The 24,515-nt window shown below is 35.9% G+C and overlaps 1 protein-coding gene across 1 annotated transcript in view; it reads right to left on the bottom strand.

Moving 5' to 3' along the window:
- The window catches only part of Btaf1 (B-TFIID TATA-box binding protein associated factor 1), a 100,951-nt gene that overhangs the window by 39,293 nt on the left and 37,143 nt on the right, over positions 1 to 24,515 (bottom strand). Inside the window, exons 6-18 of the mRNA XM_010632100.1 lie at positions 22,657 to 22,793; positions 20,964 to 21,093; positions 20,638 to 20,706; positions 18,783 to 18,872; positions 18,001 to 18,096; positions 17,734 to 17,910; positions 15,599 to 15,739; positions 14,150 to 14,274; positions 12,315 to 12,435; positions 3,324 to 3,428; positions 1,967 to 2,116; positions 1,417 to 1,559; positions 966 to 1,140 (exon numbers count right to left, since the gene is read on the bottom strand). Of these exons, the coding sequence (XP_010630402.1) occupies positions 966 to 1,140; positions 1,417 to 1,559; positions 1,967 to 2,116; positions 3,324 to 3,428; positions 12,315 to 12,435; positions 14,150 to 14,274; positions 15,599 to 15,739; positions 17,734 to 17,910; positions 18,001 to 18,096; positions 18,783 to 18,872; positions 20,638 to 20,706; positions 20,964 to 21,093; positions 22,657 to 22,793 (1,659 nt within the window). The remainder of the gene's footprint in view (positions 1 to 965; positions 1,141 to 1,416; positions 1,560 to 1,966; positions 2,117 to 3,323; positions 3,429 to 12,314; positions 12,436 to 14,149; positions 14,275 to 15,598; positions 15,740 to 17,733; positions 17,911 to 18,000; positions 18,097 to 18,782; positions 18,873 to 20,637; positions 20,707 to 20,963; positions 21,094 to 22,656; positions 22,794 to 24,515) is intronic.

The following is a 24,515-nucleotide window of genomic DNA, read 5'->3' as shown; positions in this document are numbered from 1 at the left end:
CTTCCCTCTCTCTTTGGTTGTTGCCTGCCCCAATCAGAGGGGGAATGGCCTCAGTGGTGAGCCATGAGGGATTCTGTGGGATCTGGGTGATCAGCCTGGGCTTCACAGAGTAAATCCACAGAAGCTCTGTGAGGGTCCAGAAACCGAACTGTCAACACTTGCTGCTGAGTCTGAGAGGCACAAAAACACAGCATCACTGCCTCTCCAGTACACTGAGTCCTGCCTAAAAACAGATGAGCCTTGCTTCTTTTCAGAGGCAAGTAGGGGCTTCAGTTACAATGGAGCATGGCTCAATTACTTTTAGACACAGCTTGGACAAACTGCTAAGAGGCAGTAACAAGCAAACTCTCACAGCAAGTGCAGACAGTTAAATTTCCAGAATTCCAGTCAGTGGAATAAACAAAGCCAGCAGGAAGCATTTTTGATTTACAAAAGCAAGTCTTACACAAAATCATACCTCTTTCAACAAGTTAAAGGGGCTAAAAGGGAATAGTTTTATTTGGAAACATGAAGATCTGGGTTTAAAAATGAAATTTTTCTTTATTCTAAGACTGTAAATTCTGCCTTTGCTCATACTCATACCAACAGAATCCTAAAACACAAGCCATCTTTTGTAGCTTTTGGTGCTGAGAAATAGAGGACCACCAGGATACACAGTCCTGGACTGCTTCCATGCATATGCATGCTTTTAATGTGAGCTTTCTTAATAGACTATAGAGTTAAGACCAAATATTAAATATGCACAGAGCTAACTGTCTCAGATATAGAGTAAGAGCACTAAGTAAAAGGTCTAAGATTAAAGGTAATGGGAGAGAATGTTCAATATAAGTAGGAATACTTTTCTATACTGGTTGGATTTTTGGAGACAATTTTCACTTTTCTGTTGTAAAATATAAATAATCCTAACAGCTAATTAAAGTTAGTTTACTTAATCTGCCTTTATTACTTTTGGGGCAAAATCTTACCTTTTGTAAAGCAGCCCATTCACAGATTACCAAAGCAACACTAATCCTCTGTAAGGCAGATTTGGAGTTCAAATGAAAGAGTAGTAACTGGCCAAGAGATTCCGCTGGTTTAATTTCTTGTGTTATTATGTTTACGCTTGGTTCACAAATACAGCAACAAAGTGCTCCTAAAAGCCTAAGAGGGAAAAAAAAGTTACTATAGAAATTATCTGAAGTAAAACTGCCCCTGGTGAAGCCATGAATTTTTCCACAAAGGTATCTTACTTCATAAAAAAATATAAATTCTATTTTTAAAATTTCAAAATATTAAAAAAATTTACTTGCTTTAAATTTCTCATAGAAATTTTAGGGTGATGGAAGAAGGATTGACAGAAACACAAGAAGAAATTAAATCATTTCTGGAACCAGACCTGTGAATTTATTATTATTTGACACTCAGTAATATGCTCACTTGGCTGCCATCATTCTGGCCCGCATAACTACGAAGTCCCTGGTGGCTGGGTCTTCCATGATGGTATCTGCACCTGCAATATACTCCTGAAGTACTTCTTTATTCTGGCTTTGGCCTTGGCGCACCTTACCACCTGTTTTTTCCTAGAGGAAAAGGGGGAAAATTAATAAAGATTAATTATTAAATTTAATCGGCAACAAAAAATATTGAGCTAGGCATGGTGTTGGAGTCCTGTAATCCCAGCACTTGGGAGGATGAGGCAGAGGAGTCAGTGCAAGTTGAAGGCCAGCCTGGACTACATAGTGAGTTCAAGGCCAGCCTAAACTACATAGCGAGACACAGTCTCAAAAAAATAAAAACATAGAAAAAAAGTTATCATTCCAGTAAAATACTGTTCTTTTCACAAAATTTTAATGGATACAAATTATTATTCCTCTTGTTAGGGTACTAATAAACAATTTCTCCTTACTAAAGTTAAATTAATGAAATCACTTTATAACAGTAATATGCATTATGAGTTTAGTACACAAATAAATTATGCCCTTCTTACCTTGGTTCTAGCTTTTACTTCTAGCAGCATGTTTAAATCAATAGGTAAATGAGAAGGCTGCATCATTAAACAAAGCCAAGCACCCATCCATGGGCAAGCAGCTGCTACCACATACTGAACGGAAGCCTTGCTCAACAGTTCCATCCAAACCTACAGAGTGAAAGGGGAGCAGGAAAGTGAAATTTTTTTATTAAGTAATAATAAAACCTAATACTTAACTTTTAGGAATACTGAATATTTTTTTAAAGTAGGAAATAACGGGCTGGGGACTTAGCTCAGTGGTTCCACCCCATGCCTTGCCAAAGGCAAGGACCTGAGTCTGATCCCTGATACCCCTCGCACCCAAAATAAAAATAAAGTAGGAAATAACATAGAGATGAATTTTAAAACAATATGAAGGCTTACTTTGAAATGCTGTGTGTTTTTTTGTTTGTTTGTTTTTGGTCCCAGGGATCAAACTCAAGACCTTGTGCTTTGTAAGGCAGGCATGTTGCCACTGAGCCAAATCCCCAGCCCTGAAATGCTGTTTTTGATAGGTTAACACAATACAAGAAGGATGCAAATTAAAAAATTTAAAAAGAGTGCCAAAAAACTTCAGTATTTTATAAAAATTTTTAAATACAACTTGCCCATAAAAATTATACAATAGTTAAAATCTCAATAAAACACTGAAATTTTCATACAAAAAGGATTCATACTAATATAGTCCTATATTTAATACATACTTTAAGATATAATAGCTCCTGATAAGTATTCTCTGCTAAATTTAGAAATAGTAATATCTTAGATGAATAATAGTGTAAGTCACAACTCATGATTTTATTCAGTATCTTTTTTGATACTTAATATTTAATAGGCTAAAATCAATAGGTAGAAATTACTCCACTGTTAATCAAAGGCTGTTAGCAAGAGCCACCTCAAGTCCAACAAAGATTAAGCCAATAGATTCTAAAGGTACAACCGCGCCATTTCTCCCCACGTATGTTATTAAATGTACCAAAAGGCACCTCCTTTCAAGATTTCAACACACAATTAATCTTGCTAAGTCATGGGAGAAAGTACAAAATCTATGTTAACTGGACACTCTATATTACCAGTATAACCCCCAAAATACTTTATCTTTTACATTGACCTTTTAGAAAGTGTTTAAAACACTTGCCTAATAAAGTGACATAAGAAGAGGCACGGCCAAGCAGAAGTATTACATTCCATAAGAATCCCAGTTTCCTGTCTTATCTTGCAGATTATCAGAATTCTCAAATCTGATGACTTTTTAATTCCTAAGGTATACCAATTACAAAAAAAATTTAAATCTATAGTTATTAAGAAGAGGAGTATAAATATTTTCATTGTGTACCTTGTGAATGAGGTCCAGAATTTCCTGGCTGCTTTCTAAAACACAAAACTGAAAAATGTGTCGGAGCATATCAGGCAGGATAGGGATAAGCCAAGATGAAGAGCTCTGAAAACAAAAAGAGAATCAAAGCTATAGCTTAATTCTTCGATGTCAGCTTACCTGAAGTATAAGTGAAATAACAAAATTTACCATGAAAAGACTGCTTGGATTTATCAAAAATGTTCAAAGTTGTGATAAATTTTGATAAGACTGGAGAAGCAACAAATGTCGTATTTATTATTCCAATGGTCTGGATAAATTACATAGCACATCATCACTGGAGCACTGGAAAAAAAGCCTGTTCACTAACAACACCATATTTGCCATGAGTAAATTGAAAGTATCCTCCACAAAGAACCAAGCTGGATGGTGTGGAGCTGCGTGCCTACAACCCCAGCGACTTCAGAGGCTAAGGAAGGGAGACAGCAAGTTCAATGTCAGGCTGGAAAATTTGGCAAGGCCCTGTCTCAAAACCTGGGGTTATAGCTTGGTGACTGAGTACTCCCCAGAGGGTTTGTTCTCTGTCTCTGTCTCTCTCCCCACAACTCACAAGCTATAATTAGCAATATCTCCATGGTTATATCACACATCACTCCATTGTCAGGAAAACTTTGAAAACAATCAGATTACTGCTGCTGTGCTACATGATGACAGCTTAATTTCTGTTGAGTTCACTGATAACACAAATAATCAGTCAAAAGGTGTCACCCAACCTAGAAAATTATACTTTACAAAATTAAGGGAAATTTCTTAAAGTACTTTAGGCCACAGTTCTCTCAAAAATCCAATGAAAGGCATACATACTTTTTTCTTAGAAAAACATACATATGTACATACTTTGGCACATCATTTTGCTTCCAATTGGTTCAGATCTCTCCTCAAACCTAGGTCATGAACCACAATCAGAGGGATTTCTCAACAATCCAAAAGCCTATCCACATCAAGAAACCAAATAGTACTTAACCAAGTATCTACTGTGAGCTCAGAATTTTCAGAATAAGGAATTGCAGAGCTTGTCACTGTTGTTCAAATTGCAAATTCACCGAGTATGAGTAAATTAGTTCACAGTGCCTTTCTCCCTTATCTCCAAATGACTGTTTTGTTTTGATTTGTTAAAGTAAAAAAATACAGTGTCTGGAAGAGACTTAAAAATTTTGAAATTTTTAACTGAAATTCCAGAAATCCATAAGCTATCTAAGCATTTTCTAGCTAATGGAAAACTAATGACAAAGACTGCACCAGGAATGTATGTTACCAAGATGGTTTGAGAAAGTGTAAAGCAGGTTACAAAATTATCAACTAGAGGAGTGTACTCACTAAATAATTTGCTATTCCACAACTCCACTTTTTATTAAAAGGGAAAAGGAAGCTGGGAAGCAAAGTTCTTTTTTCTCATCAGAGAGAATTAGGGACAATATTAATAGAACTAAGAAAGCTGTAATATAGCAAAACACAACATAATTTTATATTACTTTTCCATATTCTTTTCATTTCTGATTTTCTCCATTATATTTACAGTTTCTTCCCCTACCCTCAAGTAGCAATCCAAACAGTTGCTTACAAATCTCAAAAGCTGTACCTATAGATCACTCACCCCCCTCTATTTGCAGCTAGCAGAATGTGATATGAATTGCAGTCTTCTCAGCTAGTAAATTCTATATAACAATTATTTAAATCAACTGGGTGGAGTAGAGCAAAAAGGATTGGGGAGGGGGACAGGATCTCACTGTACTGCCAAGACTGGCTGGCTTTGAACTCAATCTTCCTGCTTCCCTTTCCAATCAGATAGAATTACAGGCTTGTGGAAATTCACTCAGATGAGACAGGATTTTCAGGACAGTAAAACTATTCTGTATAATATTATTATAGAAACAAGACATTATATATTTGTCAAACCCACAAACTATACACCAACAGTGAACTTTAATGTACACTATGGCCTTTGCCAACACAAGTCCACATGATTTTAACAATGTATTGCCTCAGTATAGAATGTTGGTAGTATGGGATGCTAATGTACAGTGTGGGGTAGGTTACCTGGAAAACAGTAACACTTCTTCCCTCAATATTGCTGTGAAATTCAAGCTACTCTAAAAAATAATGCCTAGGTCAATAAAAGATATGAAAAGATGGTCTATAATCATTTGTTACCAGGAAAATGCAAATTAAGACACTGAGATTTCACTATACATGTATCAGAATGGCCAAAATCCAGAACACTGACAACACTAAATACTAGTCAGAACGTGGAGAACTCTCATTCATTGGTAGAAAGGCAAAATGATGTGTCTACCTTGGAAGACAATTTGGAAGTTTCTTATAAAACTAAACATACTTCTACAATATAATCAAGCAATCGTGCTCTTTGGTCTTTGTCCACAGGAGGTTAAAAACTTAGGTCCATACAAAAACTTGCATAGGCCAGGGATGTAGCTCAGTGGTGCCACAATTGCCTGGCAAACACAAGGTCCTGAATTTGATTCCCCTGTACTGGGGAGGAAAAAAAAACTGCATAGATATTTATAGCAGCTTTCTGCATTAGTGCCAAAACTTGTAAACAACCAAGGTGTCTTTCAACATGTGAATAGGTTAACTATGGTGTAACAGACAATGGAATATTAGTGAGGTATTAAGTCATGAAAAGACATGGAGGAAACTCGAATGCATCTTGCTAAATGAAAGAAGTCAGTCTCTCTCTCTCTCTCTCTCTCTCTCCCCCTCCCTCCCTCCCTCCCTCTTTCTTATACCAAGGATCGAATTCAGGATCTTGAATTTGTGAGGCAGGCAGCAGAACCACTGAGCTAAATCCCTGGCCCAAAAGAAGCCAATCTGAAAAAGTTCTGCACTATGTAACTCCAACTATGGAACATGACATTCAAGAAAAGATAAAAACTGGCAACAATAAGATCAGTGGTGGGCCGGGGAATTAGCTAGTGGTACCATGCCTGCTTTGCAAGTGCAAGGTTCGGAGTTCGATGCCCAGAACCAAAAAAAAAAAAAAAAAAAAAAAAAAAAAATCAGTGGCTTTGAGGGGTTCAGAGGAGGAAGAGCAAAGAGGATTTTTAAGGCAATGAAATTATTATACATAATACTATAATGGTTGATATGCATCATTACATATTTGTCAAAATGTACAGAGCATACAATACTACGAGTGAACCCTAAAATGTCCATATAAACTGGGACTCTGGTTGATACCTATATTGACATCAATTTTAACAAATGTACCATTTTGGTGAGGGAGGCTAATAATGGAGAAAGCTATGAATGTATTGGGGTGGGATATATGGGAAATTATCTTCTGCTCAATTTTTCTATGAACCCAGATTTGCTCTAAATATAGTCTATGTTTTATAACAAATTAATTCTACAAAGAAACAACAAGAGAACCATTCCAGAATAAACCAGTAAACATCATCACAGGAACTAGTACTTTAAAATGCATGTTCCCCAATAGCATTCGCACACAGTCTACTTAATACAAACTACAGTAAGACTGGGAAAGTTATCTATTTATAGCCAAATTTGGTCTATTTGAACAACTTTCAATACAATATAGCCAGGCATGGTAGCATACACACCTATAATCCTAGCACACTATAATCCTCGCTACAAATGAGGCCAGCCAAGACTACATAAGATCTCAAAAAAAATAATAAGGTATCATAAAAAGATCTCTCTCAAAAAAACTGTAAAAATTATTATGTCTTTCAGCTTACTACTGGCATTATTTTAAAGGTCACAAAGGATGACTGAGTCAACACAGGGTTACTCTATCTCTTGCAAATTTCAAAACTATCTCAGTTTTTTTCATTACCTTTGCATCTGTCCTCCAGTAGCAATGATTTGGGTAGGTGACCTAACACTGTTGCTTTGTATTTATAGGTTTACTGTATTGGATTGGTGAGGTAAGGGGGTGCAATGAGCTAAGTAGTATTTTTAGTCCTTTAGAAATTATTCCCTTTGGGATTTACCTCACCCCAACTTTTTTTAAAGAGTCACCTGAGTTTTAGTATTACTAATCAGTAATCTGGTACTCAAATTTCCCCTCTAGCCAGCACATGTGCATAAACCCAGCACTTTGGATACAGAGGCAGGAGGATTACAGAGTTTGAGGCCAGCCTGGGCTATAGTGAGTTCAAGACCAACATGAACTATATGTATAGCAAAGGCTCTGTCTCAACACCCCCCCCCAGAAAAGAAGTTTCCTCTCTAAGTCTCAGGCAAAGTCTGCATAGCTTTGGTAGTTGTTAAGTTTCTACTCAGCTATTTAATTTCAGTCAACTATAACCTAGACCACTACATACCAAGTGATAATAAATTCATGTTTAAAGACTGCTTAAATTTTTGTTAGTGCTAAAATGTACTTTGTAGACCCCCAACTTTTTTGTGGTTAGGATCAGATGGGGAGAAGGTGTTTGTGATAATTATGTGGGAAATGAGTGAGTCTGTGACAGTGTTTGGTAGTCTCTTCCTAGCTGCTTTATTCAGACTGATGTTTCCTTCTGTAATTTGCATTCCTGAGACTCAGAATAATGAAAATTGATCATAATGAATGAAATTTTTAGGCATTTCACTGTGCCTGAGAACCAAGATAAAACTTCCAGCCACTAATCCTCCCTCACTCATTGCCATCCATCAGATCAATTTCATTTCATCTCCTTTTTCACCTTGCTCTCTCCTGCCTGCAAACTTGTATATAATGTTCCTTCCTCTGACTCAACCTATTCTTCCCCTAATTTCCATGTATCTATCAGGTCTCATCTTAAAAATCACTTCTAGCAGGATGCCTTCTCTGGCCATCAACTATCTCATTACCCAGATCCTACAGCACTTTCTACTTCTTTTACCAATTGCTTATGTTATTCTTGTCTAGTTATGTGTCTTTTTCAGTTTCCTGTCTTACTACAGGAGAGCAGAGATCTTGTCTCTTAATATTATATAGGAAACTGCAAGTGCATACCAGGCACTTAAATATTGATGAGTAAATCCATGTTGTCAGTGGAAATAGTCACAGGAGTAGTTTGCAGTACTGCTAAATTTCCCACAATTTTTGGCTGGCACAGAGCTTCTAAAATCTGTGGAATTTCCAGGGGTTATTTAAAATAAGCCCCTTTCAATTATCCTTGAGTTTGTGTTGATGAAGTGACTCTTGAAGGGCCACAAGAAAGCTTTAGGATTGGGGCTGGTTGCCAGAGGAACTAAGCATATACATTATCTCACTTGATATATAATCAAAGAGGGTTGAATAACTTGAACAAGGTCATAAAGTTAACAAATGGTAAGACCAAAGTTAGAACCCAAATCCTTTGTTTAGTTAAAGGACCTTTTCATTACACCATTGAAGCCGTAATAACAGTAATGAAAAGCTCTAGTTGACCGCTATGGTTGCTACCATTTGGGATTGCTAAGTGGGCTGTGCATGTAGCTCTGTGGCACAGCACCAGTCCTAGCATGTGAAAGGACCTGGGTTTGTCCCTGGCAACACACACACACACACACACACACACACACACACACACACACACACAGCTAACTAGCTAAAATGGGATCAAAGGCAAGGAAGCTGCTCAGAAAAAGGAAGGCAAGTTAAAGAGAGGGTAGATTTTATCATTACCACATGTCTATCATCTCTGATCCAAATTTCCTAGGAACAGATTGCTTTGAAATTTTTCAAATTTTAGAATACCAAGAGTGAATGCAACCCAAACAGAGTTGGAGTCAGCACTTGAATAAAATATATTATTTTGCAGCAGTATATGTGAATAGACATGGTAAGTGGGAAAGTCTCTCTTCAGAATATTTACCACCAAAGGAATAGTTTTATACATTAATCCAATTTATAACAAACTCTGAATTTCAAAATTGCACGAAGGAATCATAGAAGTGCATTATAAGAGTCTGCATAGCTAAGAAATCAATCAATAAGTAATTCTCAGATAATCTATGATGAATACAGTAACAGATAAAACATTAGAAGTGGTTTATTCTGAAAGTTCCTTAAAAAAAACAAAAAAACAGGGCTGGGTTACATGTATGTAACTCAAAGCTTCCTAGGGCCAGGCATGGTGGTACACACCTGTAATCCCAGCACTCAGGAGACTGAGGCAGGAGGATTGCTATGAGTTCGAGACCAGCCTGGACTACACAGTGAGTTCCAGGTCAATCTCAACTACATAGTGAGACCCTGTCTCAAAACAAAAACAAAACCAAAAAAAAAGCTCCCTGGGTTCGATCACTAGTGCCACCAAAAAAACAAAAGATGAAGGAGATATGACCAATCCTTGAGTCTAGACTAGAAAATTTAAAATAAGGGAATAGGCACCACATTATAAGAGTAACAAGTGATATGTCAATTGACAACTAAGAGGAAAAAAAAAACTAGGAAAAAGCAACTGAAAATGAACCACTCAATTACTCACAGTAATAACATTATATATTTCAAATTTCCCACAAAATACTACAATAAACACAATTTTACAAACACTGTACAAACAACATTGGTAACTGATTTATTAAAAACTGTTAACTTGCCAGGCATGGTGATGCACACCTGTAATTCCAGCACTGGGGAGGGTGGGGCAGGAGGATTATCAGGAGTTCAAGGCCAGCCTTGCTACACAGGGAGTTCAAGGCCAGCCAACCTGAACTAGAGTGAGACCCTGTCTCAAAAAATAAATAAATAAATAAAAATTTCTAAAAAGTGTTGCATAGGGGCCAGGGATTTAGCATGGTGGTGCTGTACCTGCCTTGCAAGTACAAGGTCCTGAATTTAATCCTCAGTACCAAAACAAAACAAAACAACCAAAAAGTGTTGCCTTATTTTTAACATACTTTAAGATAATGATCTGACATGTTAAATGGTTAACTTTTTTTTTTTTTGCACTGGGGATCGAACTCAGGAACTTGTGCTTGTGAGGCAGGCAGCAAAACCACTGAGCTAAATCCCTGGCCCAGGTTACCTATTTTTGAAGGCAAGAAAAGTATGTTTCAATTACTTGGAAAATTCACTTTTTTAAATATCGTATTTTCTAATAATGTAAAACAGAGCTGATGTTATTAAATAACAAAAAGCTACAAATGTTAAAAAGCCTATGGGTGCCTTTAACGCTTTGTAGGAAATAGAAGGTCTTAGAAGAAGTATCCAAAATACAAAAAGAACTCTTGAATTCAACAATTAAGAAAATAAGCAACCCATTTAACATGATATTCTGGAAAAGGTAACACTAAAAAAAAAAACAAAAAAAACAATGGTTGCCAAGGATTCAGGAAATGGAATGGAGAGATGAACAGGTGGAACACAGTCTACTCTGATGATAGTGTAAGGGTGGAATATATCACTATTGTACATTTGTCAATACCCATATAATCTACAACATAAGGAGAAAAGCACAGACTTTAGTTAAAAATTATGTATCAATGCTAGTTCATTAATTTTAACAAATATACCACCCTAATACAAGATACTACCAATAGACAAATTATATGAGTAGTCGAAGGGATAAAGAAACATATGGGAGCTTTTCTATGTCCCTCTCAATTTTCCTATAAATCCAAAATTGCTCTTAAAAATAAAGTCTCTATAAAAAAATCACATGACAAGATGACATTTGCTAGTTTTAAGAGGTTTTTAATAATGTAAATTTAAGAATACTTGCATCAGAAACATTTAGGCGAAAGTCACAAGACTACAGCAAAAAATTAAGTGAAAATTAAGAACAACCCATGCCAATTGTAATTATCAGCCCATGCCTGATCAATAGAGAACTATAAAACAGACCTGACAGTTTCTCTGCAAAGATTCTGATTAGACAAAAATCAAAAAGGTAACACAAAATTTATAGATGTTTATTCATGTAAGTTCAACACAAGATCACACTGCAAATTAAGGCAGATCTACATGGAACAGTCCTAATTCACATGGAAACAAATTAGTGAAAACTAGGAAACATTTATTCATGCAGTAACCTATTTTCTAAAAATATTAACTGGTGCTTTTAAAAAAATGATTAGTTATAATACCTATGTATATAGCATGTTAGAAAAATGGATTCCTTGCTGGTTATTTCACCTAAGATATCATTTAATCTACAGGGTATATTAAAACGGAAGCCTTTTGTAAACAGGGCAAGGATGCCTCAGCTCACCACAGGCTCCATTCACACTGGTATTACCTGAATGATCACAGTAGGCACTTCAATGTATAAATCCTGAAGTATTCTATTCTTGGAAATAGCATGCTCTTAAGATGAAATAATCTTTCTGAGGAGTTTGTAAGAGTCTATGGCCAGTCTGCCTCTGTCTCTTTCTTTCTTTCTTTTTATGGCCAGTCTTAAAAGCTACTTCAGCTGGGGCCCAGTGACACATGCCTATAATCCTAGCCACTCTGCAGGCTAAGGCAAAAGGATTTCAAGTTTGAAGCTAGCCTGGGAAACTTAGTAAAACCCTGCTCAAAAAACAAAGACTGGGGATGTAGCTATATGGTAGGGTATTCAGCTAGCATGTGTGAGGCCCTGTGTTCAATCTCCAGTACCAAAAAAAAATCAAGAAAACAACAACAACAACAAAACTATACAGTACTTCAAAGATTCAAATATAGCCTCTCTAACCTGGGATGGCTTCTGCCAACCACCTAATTAATTGTCAGCCATTCAAAGCAAACAAAGACTAACAGATTTACTATTAACAGGGACTATTAATCATTCAATTAACAAATATTTCCTGAGGACCTCCTATGTGTTAGTGCCAAGACTACAACCTAGAACAAAATATTAAAATATTTCTGCCCTCATGGTGATTATACTTATATGTTTATATAGTTACCATACCACTTCTTCTAGGCCTAGCATTCTTATTATTGAATATGTAGCAAGGGTAAGCTTATGATCAGGCTTATTTAGAATATTAATTTATAGACCTCTGAAGACTGCTACTATAATTATTAATTCTTACCTGGTCCTGTGTTGATAATAACGTAAACAGAGTTTCCAATGCTGCTCTTCGAACTGATGATATAGTATGATGCAAAAAAGGCCAAACACGTGGAACTAAAACTGTAAGTGACTGCTGAATACTAATAAAGGAAACACAAATTAATCTTACTCATTCTTTGTTGAAATTCTGCAGATACAATATCTAAATATTATTCTCATGTTGACATCAAGTGTCTTTCTGATGAATAAATGATGATCTTATTTTCACATGAACCTTCTTCTTTTAACAGTCTCATTCAAAAAGTTATTACATCACTAATAGGCAGGGAAAATGCAGCCATAAAGAAAGGCAGAAATTTAACATTAGATTTTTCGACTGTACTAATGGTACAAACTACCTTTATCAATTACATTTCCAATTTAACTGCACTTACAATTATTTTTATTCAGGAATATGAGACACAGCCACAGGTTTGCTAGTCTTGAGGCAAGTGGCAGAACCACTGAGCCAAACCCCCAGTCCCATTTGCTATGATTTTCATATTTTCTGTTGCTTTCACTGGAGATACTCATACACCCAGAAATCATTTTAACTAATAATCATATGAACATTCACTGAACACCATCAGTAGACTAAAAAACAGTAATTAAATTTCTCATCTGCGAATTTTTTTAAAGTTACACAGTAATTTTTCTTCTGTGTCTTCAGGGCTACTACTAATAGAAATAATATTTAGGAGCCAGTCTTAAGAGATAGGGAACACATTAATTGAACTTCATGTCAAATATAAAAATAGGCAAGCCAGTAACCCTTAAAGGTTTTGGTGGTATTTCTGGCTTCAACCAATCTCTGCCTTTGAATGTTATTCTACATTATTATGTATTCCCTTTCTAATCAGTAATTACTAAAATCAAGAGCAAGAATTGAAAAAATGAACATTACAAAGAGAAAGTTCACAGAGGGGCGTTCTGAGAAATATAAATCTGATATTCAATTATAATCTATTAACTAAATGTCAATAAATAAAACTAAAAGTTTATATTCTGGGGCCAAAGCCAGAAAAAATATATAGTAATTTTTTTTTAAAAGAATGACGACTAAGAGTTGGGGATTTAGCTCACTGGCATCACACCTGCCTTGCAAGCACAAGGTCCCAAGTTACATTTCCAGTATAAGGAAAAAAAGGATGACTAAAATGGTTTATTCTATCTTGTTTATTTAATGTTTATTTCATGTGTATATAAATAATATTTTTAAAGATTTAAAGTGAGACTGGGTCTCAAAAATAAAAAAAGTGCTTATAAGAATTTTCTTATTTTCAAATATAAAATGGCCTATTTTTAATATTAAAAGGGAATGACAGCTGGGCATGTTGGTGCATGCCTGTAATCCCAGCACTTGGGAGGATGAGACAAAAGGATTGCTTGAGTTCAAGGCCAGCCTAAACTACATATCAAGATCCTGTCTGAAACTCCCCAAAATAATAATACTAATAAATAAAATAAAAGGGAATGGGAAATATTTGTTATTTCATAATGATGTTTTTAAAGTTAAATATTTTAAGATACACATATAATGAATCATAAGTATCCCAAGAATAAAAAAAAATTATTTTTATTGCTGGGGATTGAGCCCAGGGCCACATACATTTTACACATGTACTCTACCACTAAGATAAACTCTCAGTACCAAAAATAACCGTTTTGCCCCAAGTGTGCTAGAGGCTATATGACAACAACAATGAAAAAAATCCTAAAGACAGTAGTCTTGCCATTTCCCACTTATACTACTTATACCAGAAAGGTATATATGTAAAGGCTTTTTACTTTATACTACTAAGTAGAAATAATTACCTGCACTGTTGGACCTGAGGATAAGTTAGCAAGGATGAAAGAAGAGTCATAATACTATTTGTTGATGCTGTTAGATCATCTAATTCCAGAAGAGCATCCCATAACGTATTTATAATGAAGGGTACCTATAAAATCAGTTTTTAAGAAAAGATACCAATTTTACACAAAAAATTCACAATCTCTATCAAATTATATTTCAAAGGTCACTACTAAGTCAACAAACAACATATACAATTCCAATGAACTTGAACAGTGTGAGTTTTAAACCAAGTTAAAGAGGGGACATGTATGCTATTAACAATTCTCTATTCCTCTTTTTAGTACCATTTAATTTCACTGTGACACTTTCCTTCCTAACTAGGTTCATTCTAAGCAGAAGAAAGTCAGAAAATAAAACAGCTAATATTCCACTCTATTCAACTTTGAAAATAATACTATATAGAGATATAAGGCATACTCCTCTTTGTAAAGCAATTTCAGTGCTCCTGTAAATGTTATTAAGTATCACTTAAAAGTTAAATTTAGTTTTTGAGCTTATAAAATAATGCTAACTGGGCTGGGAATTTAGCACAATGGTTCTACTGCCTGCCTTGCAAGCGCAAGGTCCTGAGTTTGATCCCTGGTACCATAAATAAATAAGTAACATAAAACAAAACTGACTGCACTTTAAACTTTGTGTTCTGGAGTCAATAAATGGAATGTCAGCTATATCGTTAAAATAGCCACTTCAAAAAATAAGACTATATTTAAAAAGCCAAAAACTAAAATAAAAACAAGCAAAAATCTCATTTCTAAAAATAAAAAGTACTGTCAGGCATGATGGTGCATGACTGTAATTCTGGCATTCAGGAGGCTGAGGCAGGAGGATCATTGCAAGTTTGAAGCCAGCCTGAGCTACACAGTGAGTTCAAGGCCAGCCTGAAATACACAGCAAGACTCTGTCTTAAAACACCAACCAACCAACCAATCAATCCAGAAATTCTTTAAAATAGCTGCTTTCTACTCAAGGAAGTTTTCCATATATTACGTACACGAAAAGAAGTAGATTTGCTCTTCCCAAAGACAATATATAATCAAGACTGCATACATCAGGCTGGACATGGTGACACATACCTATATTCCCACCACTTTGTGAGGCTAAAACAAGGAGGACTGCAAGCTCCAGCCCAGCCTGGAAAACTTAGTGACTTAGACCATCTCAAGACAAAAATAACAATTAAAGGGGGCGAGGGACTAGGGATATAGATCAATGTGAAGGCCCGTGGTTTAATCCCAAGCATCGTAAGAGAAAAACAGAACAAAACAAAATAATTGTGTACATCAGAGGAATGTCTGTCACAAGAAATTTGAGGATGAAGAAAAAAAAAAGTACTCAAAATTTTTCTTAATATTCCAAATCTCACATGTAAACATGCTCACAGGAAGAAGACCTAAAAAGATTTAATTTACCTTTTGTGTCTGAAGATAGACAAGGCTTTCTACTACAGGCACTAATGAAGCTGCAGCAACAGCTCTGACATCATCATCAAGATCCTGGAGTCCTTCAATTATTCTAGTCAAAACTTTAGGTAATAAAGTATTAATTACATCCTGTAAAAAGTACACCAAAATAGATTAACTTGTTATAGTAAAATTATTATACTTAAAATTTATTTTAAGTTCCCAATGAAAGCATAAATTCCAATATTTATGTATTTTAAAAGAATCACAGAAACAGAAAAGAAAAACATCAGAAGAAGCCTACACAAGCCCACTTGAAAAAGACTATAATACCACCAAGTACTTTATTAGTGGATGTGATTCAAATACTGTAATGTTTCCTAGGTGAAACTATGAATTATCTCTGTGAACACACACACACACTTGCGCGTGCGCCCCATGCTAAAACCTCAGCTTCCATTTCTTATTCAAAACCACTGACAACCAAGGAGGTATAACAGGGAAAAATGCCATCACCTCCTGCCTCTCACTATTTTAATATAATCTTGGTTTTTATTTCCCCAATATAGTCAACCCCTAAGGCTTTTCCAGTGGTCCATACATTAGGAATCTCAGTAAAAATTGGTCTTGCTATGAAATAGGGACACCTTTTTAAAAACTACTGCCAGTAATAGTATGCATCTGCATGTAATATTGCTTTCTCTACACAGGCTATACAATGTAACACAGAAAACAAGTTTATGCAGTTGGGTGTGGTGGCACATGCCTGTAATCCCAGCACTCAAGAGGCTGAGGCAGTAGGATCGCTGCAAGTTCAAAGCCAGCCTGAGCTACACAGAGAGATCCTGTCTCAAAAAAAAAAAAAGAAAAGAAGATTTGTTTTTGAGTTTTAAGTGACGAGAGGGGATTACAGGGGCCAGGAAAAGCAAGAGGGAGCTTGAGTCTGTGAGAAGAAATCATAAGGGAATGTTCTGTTCCTGGCAATTAAAAAAAAAAAAGACAACCATAGAAAACTTCAAAAGGCTGTGAACTTGCCTTTGGAGATAGGAAGGGAGGTTCTATTACGTAGTGAGCACATAAAGAGAGGAAAAGCTCTTCCAAAGCATCAAGTTGTCATAATGGCAAGTGAAATAGTCCAATCTCTAAGGCCCTGATAATGCTGGCCCAATCTGGGAAGTATCCAGGGAAATTAAACTGTTAAAAAAACATTAAGTCCTGGTTTCTCTTTGGCACTTCATTTATACTCTCCCTTTTTACTTTTACTTCTTTTCTCTCAAAACATAAAGTCTGTTGGCACCATTATTCCCAAGGTAAAAGCAACTGCTCATGAAAGTTCCTAATTCTGTCACTAAAGAACAACTGGGAAGTAGGGGAAAGGGGATGTTTTAAACATTTTACATTGTAATTCTGAACCAATTTTTCCCACAAAAACAGTGTTACATATGTACACAGATTATATAGCACTATTAGTTCAGTAAGAGACTTCAGATATATCATAAGTGAAATAAACTACTGCGGATCAATTCCTAGCCATAACATGAAAAGCAGCATCATCAATGTTTCAGCTCTAAAATTCACTACTTTTGTAACTTTGCAAAAGGTATCTAACTTTTCAGAACTTGTTTCCTTGAATCTGTATATTCTTTTTGTAAGGCTTGTCAAAAATAAAAGAAAATACTAATAGGTGATAAGACTAGTATGTGACTCTATAGGCTGTTTACTTTTACACTTACTTTAAGTTTCCTGAGTTTCATGTTTATTTCTGCTATGTGGATCCTACTCAACTTGGAACAGAGGCTTATGGACCTCAGAGTATATATTCAAAATTTAAATGAATTAAAACAAACCAAATTATGAAATAAACAGTTGTAGCAATGGATTATACAGGAAAAATAATGCTTAATTTTAAAGAAGCAAACACTAACCACCTTGATTCATACTTAAATCCTTTTTTATTTTGCACTTAAATTCTTAAGAGTTCCACCTATCTCTATGACATGTCTCAAAATGCAACCCTTGAAGGACTGACTGGTTTATGTGCAACACTAAGAATTTAGGGCCATTTTATACAACAAAAGAATTAAACTAAGACAAAACAAAAATCAAAAAACCTTCCATATAAGCTTCAAAACCTGAAATATTACCTGACGAACTGCCAAAGCGTATTTTATTCCCAGGAGACCACCATGTCTAACTTCCCACTGTTCTTGTGTAAGTAATTTTAGCAAAACATCCACAGTCTTATGAACTCCAGTTTCATTCATGTGTTTTAAAACCACACCTAATGTTTGAGCACAAGTTTCTCGAACTGGTGCTACGACCTACGGATGAGAAAGAAAAGTCACATTTGCAAAATATTTATTTTATAGAATCTATTTGATTGGGAAAATTTTCACTTGGGTTACACTCACTTCATCAGAAACAAAGTCTCCAAATCTGTCCAATGCAAAAACACAAAGGAGTCTAATAACTAAGTCTTCCAACCACTCTTGATGCTGCTGGATCATCTATTAAAACATAATTATTTTTAATAACAAAGATCACATTTTGTACTTGGGGTCTGATGAGGATGTCATGAGTATAAAAATTTTAAAAAGATAATGGGATAGACTACTTTAGCTGAATAAACAATAACTAAAATGTAGAATATGTCCAATCTTTAAAATTCTTTAATACATCTTTAAAATTGACCATATCCTCTTTGGTAATTAACATGATTCAGATGTAACATCCAATTCTTTTCTTTTTCTTTTCACTAAATTCTTAAATTCATGGATTCTATTAGACTCCATGACACACACTAACTACTTATGGTAACTCTGGTATCAAGTATACTTGTCACATATCTACTATCTATCCTATTACCTGCTTCTCTTGATACACCAATCATGTTGCTCACTGACTTCTCCACTAGCCCCTTACTTACCTCTTTCTACTTTCCAATTCATTTTATCTTACTCAAATAATTTCTTCTACATGTTTTTCCACTCAATGTTTCCAAATTTATCTTTCCCTTGCACTCATTTTTCCTCTATCTCGAGATCTATTTCTTCCTATAGTTCTTACTTTTTTTACTTCTTCATATTTATCTCACTCTTCTACTTCATGGGACATACTCTTATTTCTTTCCTCTATTAGAAAAAAAAAGCCAACAATCCCAATGTGACAATAATCGTAGCTTTAATGCACTTACCTCTTCTAAAGTGCTGTCTCCCATTTTACCACCACTTTTTCCATGAGCTTTAAGAATTTCCCTAAGTCCAGTGCCTGCACCGTGTCGAACCTAAAATGAACCAAATGGAAAATGTCACAGGTTAAATGTTTAAAAAAAACAAGTGTAATTTTTTTCAATGAGAAAATGGGATATTACATTTCTAAGAATTTAAGTAGTACGTTAAAAGAATAAGTTTTTTCAACTATCCAAGAAGAATGACATATACTTATTTCACAACTTTTTTACGTGGAACATTTTAAAAGTCAGACAAGAAAAGAGCTTATTCTAAAATTCTTTTGAGAAATAAATCCACCTGGATGTCACTCCTGTATCCTCTACCAGGATTTCTGCAATATCCATACAAAGGGAAAGAAAATACCATGCCCAAAAACCAATATTTTATGGTGGCATTTTCCTGCAGTCCCAATTACTATGTGAACTGAAGTGGGAAGATTACTTGAGTACATGAATTTGAGACCAGCCTGGACAATACAGTGAGAACTAATAACAAAAGAAGGATCAAACAAACGTGTGTAGCTCAGTGATAAGAGTGCTTGCCTAGCATGCATGAGGCAATTCTAAGCACCACAAAAACAGGCATCTTTTCTTCTTCTTTTTTTTTTTTTGCTACCAGAGATCAAACTCTGGACCTTGAGCTTGCAAAGCAGGCGAGAGAACCACTGAGCTAAATCCCTGGCCCCTAGAACCATAAAACAAAAACAAAATAAGCTTCAAAGTTACCAGTGGTTAAATGCCAAAAGACAATTCAAACAAAATGTCTCATGATTAATACTTCACTGTAGCCCTGGGGGCACTAACAACAATACTCATTCAAAACCCTACTTAAGCTAAGACTTGAATAACTTTAAGGGACTTCTCCTGGTTTTTTTTTTCTTTTTTAGTACCAGGAATTGAACTCAGGGCCTCGTGCTTGCCAGGCAGGTGCTATGCCACTGAGCTATATTCCTGGCCCTTAAATAACTTTAAACAAAAGTATATCAAGAAATATAGGGTAGGGTATAGCTCAGTTGTAGAGCACTTGCCCAGCACATGTGAGGCACTGGATCAATCAATCTCTATCACCATAAGGTTAGGGGGTGGGGCTTGGGACAGATATGCTGCTGAAGACTTAACCAAAGTGGGTTTTTAAAAAATCTTTTTCCTTTTTGGCAGTTCTAAGGAATCCAACTCAGGGGCTCATGTTTGTGCTCTACCACTGAGCTATATCCTTAGCCCCAAAGCATTTTTGTTTTATTTTTTTAAACTGCCCAGGACCAACAAAAGGGAGGCAAAATGTTTTGAGACTACCACCCATAAATTCAACTAGAGGCTTCACTTTCATATCTCTTACATAATGGGATCTATTCAAGATCTTGTTTGAAGAAGTATTTGTGAAGGTAAAAAACTACTGTTACTCCCTTCAACTTCTGGTGATAGGGATTAAATCCAGGGCTTTGCACATGCTAAGCACACACTCTACCAATGAGCTATATCCAGTCCCTGAAACTACTGCTCTGAATCAATCAAAATTGTTCATTTTTACAAAGGAATGGAAACGATTTTTACTGCCTGGGAGAGAAATGCAAGCCATGAGATTATAGCCATAAGAATGAAAAGAAATGAACAATTCAACTCAGACATGATATAAAGGATATAAGGATGAAAATTCAGTCTAAAGTTCTCTACTTAGAAATTCAATGATATGATGTACCCTGAGTCCTGAGAAAGACAGGGTACAGAGTATGGACACTAACAAAGTATATGGTTCTTGATGTTGTTTCCTTCATTAGTACAAAAAATACAGTTGAAAGAAACTGTAATAAAGATTCCTTACCTCCCAGGAAGGATTAAAAAGGTCATTGCAAAGTTCTTCACAAAAGCTTTCCAAAGGCCATTCATTTGTCTACATAAGAAAGATATAATTGCTACTAGTTCAAAAGGTCTATTTTGTGCTAACAAAGCAATAGAAAATATTTATTTGTAGGTTTACTAATAGTAAACAGATTTTAACTTTTTTCAATAAATAAGGTCCTGACTAATGAAGATTTCTATTAATAAAATTTCTCTCACCTGACATGTTATTCAATACTCTCTATGAAACAGTAGTTTGAGAAAATTATAAACAATTTCAATGAATGCTTTAAGGTGTTTTAATAGTACCTCTTCGGTTAAGGAACAGCTGTCTGGAACATTATCAATCAAGACTTTGGAATCATTTGCAGTCTGATTAATAACAACATTTGTTATTTTCCGTCTCTTTTCCTCTGGCTCTCCATCAGTGCTATCATTGCTAAAAAATAAAGGTTACCATTTTAAAAAATGAAAAAAGGCTAACATGAACCACAATGAATATAACAGACCCCATCACTTAAACATGGCTTATTTAAAATCTCATATATCAACTGCCTGAAATTAACTGCTCAATTTTTTTGAACAAGCTGTGTCTAACTGCTCAATAGGTCAGTAATGTTCCCTTTCAGACTGGATCTGAAATCTAACAGACCTTTTGTTTTCTCCCCTCTCTACAACCAGCTCCCTCCTCCTTTTAAAATTTAAACACTCTTAGTTCAGTAATTTAAATCTGACCTGACTCTGTCTCAAAAATAAAATTTTAAAAGGCTACGGATGTAGCTCAGTGCTCGCTGGCATCCCATGCAAGTTACCGGTTTCAATCCCCAGTATGAGGGTGGGAAAGAGCAGAAGGGGAGGCACAGTGTCATTAAAAAGTTCAATAAAGAGTTTACACTTTTTTTTCTTAGTTTTTTTGAGACAGGGTCTCGCTATGCAGTTCAGGTTGGCTTTGAACTCACTACATAGCCCATCCTGGGCTCAAACTTGTAGGGATCCTCCTGCTTCAGCCTCCCAAGTGCTGGGATTATAGGTTCTGTATGTGCCACCACTCCTGGCCCAAGAGTTTAAAGAAATAACCTCTAGTACAAATTTCTATCAAGATGTTTATTATTCATCTCCTTCATGCCTAGCCTTTCCCAACCCCCTAGTGTTGGGAATTAAATCCAGGGCTTTATGCACATTAGGAAAACATTTTACTCCTGTGCTACACACCCTCAGCCCTGTTTCTACCTTTTAAGTAAGCATTATAAACAATTTTTAGCTTTATATGAATGGAAAGAATTTAAAAAGTACTATCATCCACATCTAGGCCCTGCTGTAGGCTTTCCATTAATTCATCATTTACACAAACATTTTTTGAACACTACTAAAGATTCTACTTTAACAGATATGAATGGAGGCCTAACGAGTTCCTCAAAGAGCATCTTAAGGAAGTCATTCTGAACTGAGGACTGCTGGTCCAAGTCACATACAGATTTCATTAATTAAGAAACTGAAGAAAATGACATTCCCAGAGAATAATTTTCTACAATAAGATTAAGTAAGCAAGCTGGATTGCTGCCTACACAGGCCCAGCCTATGGAACAGCTGATGTAATACCCTAGCAATACTCCTCACTTTATTAATGCAGTATTTTTAACTTATGATTCTCAGGCTATCTCTCTGAATTTCTCTCTACTACTCTCCCTTCCATGTCTCCATTGCCCTTTGGTTTCTGGAATATTCCATGATTAGGGATTTACACGTGTTCCTTTTGCCTGCCATGATCTCCCTTTGTAGATTGTCAGCCCTCATGTGAAACTGCTGACTAGTAAGGAAAAAAAAAAGTCTGTTCATGTGGATTTTTCTGGCAAAGTGTCTTAGTCCTTAGTAAGAGTAAATACTCTGCCAACTGAGCAAGACAATCAAAACAGTATTCCTAAGCTAGAAAAAGTCAGCAAAATGTTTTTTAAATCAAGCAGACAGATTTATTCTACATAGCATTATTAAGTAAAGGGATTACCTTTTCTCATTAGTTTCCACTGCATCCCTGGATCTCTGTTTTGCAAATAACTTGGCCATTCTTTTAGCTTTGTTCTTCTGTCTATTGCTCATTCCTGCTCGAAATTCTGAGTCAATCAATTCAGCTGCTTGGAGAGTCTAAAATTAGAGTAAAAGGATGCTGAGTATTAAATTAAAATAAACACCTATAGTCTCAGCCTGACTAGAGGATTGAGCTATAACTTTCACTATATATAGATTACTTGCACTCTTTCTTGACCGTCTCACGTATTGTTGTATGGCTATACCATAATTTCACTCTCTTTCTTATTCATCCAATTTCCAACCACTATGCCTGTGTTTCTTAACTTTTAAGGCCAGACATGGCACAGACGAATATCCTAACACAGAGAGAACTCTGATGAAATGAGACTTCAAAATAACCACAATAGCATCTAAAAGTTATGAGAATAAATAGCGTCAACTAAAAGAACTAGTGAGCATCATAAGCTGAAAAAAATAAAAACAAAGCCTTTAAGGAACTGACCTATAGTCTGTTTAGCACACATGCTCCTTTCCTCTTAAACATTCACTGCCTACTTCTGCTGCTCTCTTTTCTATTCATGGCAGAAAATAGGCTGTATGATATGCCAGGTACACTGGCATTCCCCAGCTACCTGGGAGGCTGAGGCAAAAGGATCACTTGAATCCAGGAATCTGGTCCTGGGCAATAAAGGGAGACTCGCCATCTTACCAAAAAAAAAAAAAAAAAAGAAAAAGACTGCATGATAGAAACTGTTTATGTGTGAGCCTAGAAAAATCCTTCTGTGCCTAAGTTTAAGATCCAACTGGAATTTATACTTCTATAACCGGTAAGGGCTACTAGTGTGAATGATCTCCTACAGTATTGGTCCAGAAACCACAGGCATACAGTATACCAGCAAATGCAGCTGTAATTAGCCTATGGCTAACTTAATAACTAACCTTAAATAATTTCCCTTAAAAATCCATGATGTGTAAAGCCAACCAAACTTGAATCCAGCAGACCTCAAAATGACACTGTCCATCCTATATTAACTATTCTGTCTACAGCCCACTTTCTGTAATATATATGCCCATTTTCTTACACCATGCTCAATACTCCATTATATCATGATATCACTGTATCTTTATCCAAGGTTCATTTTTATCTTTTATTTGTTTCCTTTTTCTACCCTATTTCCTTCTATTCCTTCCTGATCATCATATTTCTGCCTTTTTATACTCACTCCTTTTCCCAATCAGTATCTACCATTTTTTTTTCTGTCCTGCAAATGTTTATCATCATACACACCTTAGCTCTAAAAAAAAAATACTTTAAAATTCCAATGAGGCCAGGCATTTGGCTCAGTGGTGCTGCTGCCTGCCTCGCAAGTGGAAGGATCCCGATGGCAAGTTTGATCCCTGGTACCCCCCCCCGAAAAAAAAATCCAACAGTTTAGAGGACAACTAGCATAAAGGGCCAACAGAACCATTCTCCATTGAACCAAAGGGTAAAGACATGAGAAGGACAAGATTAAATAAGACTGGGGCGGGGGGTTTAAGACAGGATCTCACTATGTAATTCAGGATGATGTTGAACTCACTCTGCAGGGTAGGCTGGCTTAGAACTTGTGGCAATCCTGCCTCAGCCTCTCAAGTTCTGGGATTATAGGCATACCTGGCTCCTAAGAATTCTTAACAGAGCCTAATGGGGCCCTAAAGAATACTGGAGGCAGGGGAAAGAGTATTGAATCCATTGAATTGTAATACATCATTTGTATGTGAGGAGAGCTAGTGCTTACTAGAGATTCAAAACAACCTATGGCATTAAAAAAAGTAGAAGACAGAAGATAGAAGAAA

Source organism: Fukomys damarensis, unplaced genomic scaffold (genome assembly GCF_012274545.1).
Source record: "Fukomys damarensis isolate Sample0158 unplaced genomic scaffold, DMR_v1.0_HiC HiC_scaffold_20, whole genome shotgun sequence".
NCBI lineage: Eukaryota > Metazoa > Chordata > Mammalia > Rodentia > Bathyergidae > Fukomys > Fukomys damarensis.
This window is presented reverse-complemented; position numbering and strand designations above follow the sequence as displayed.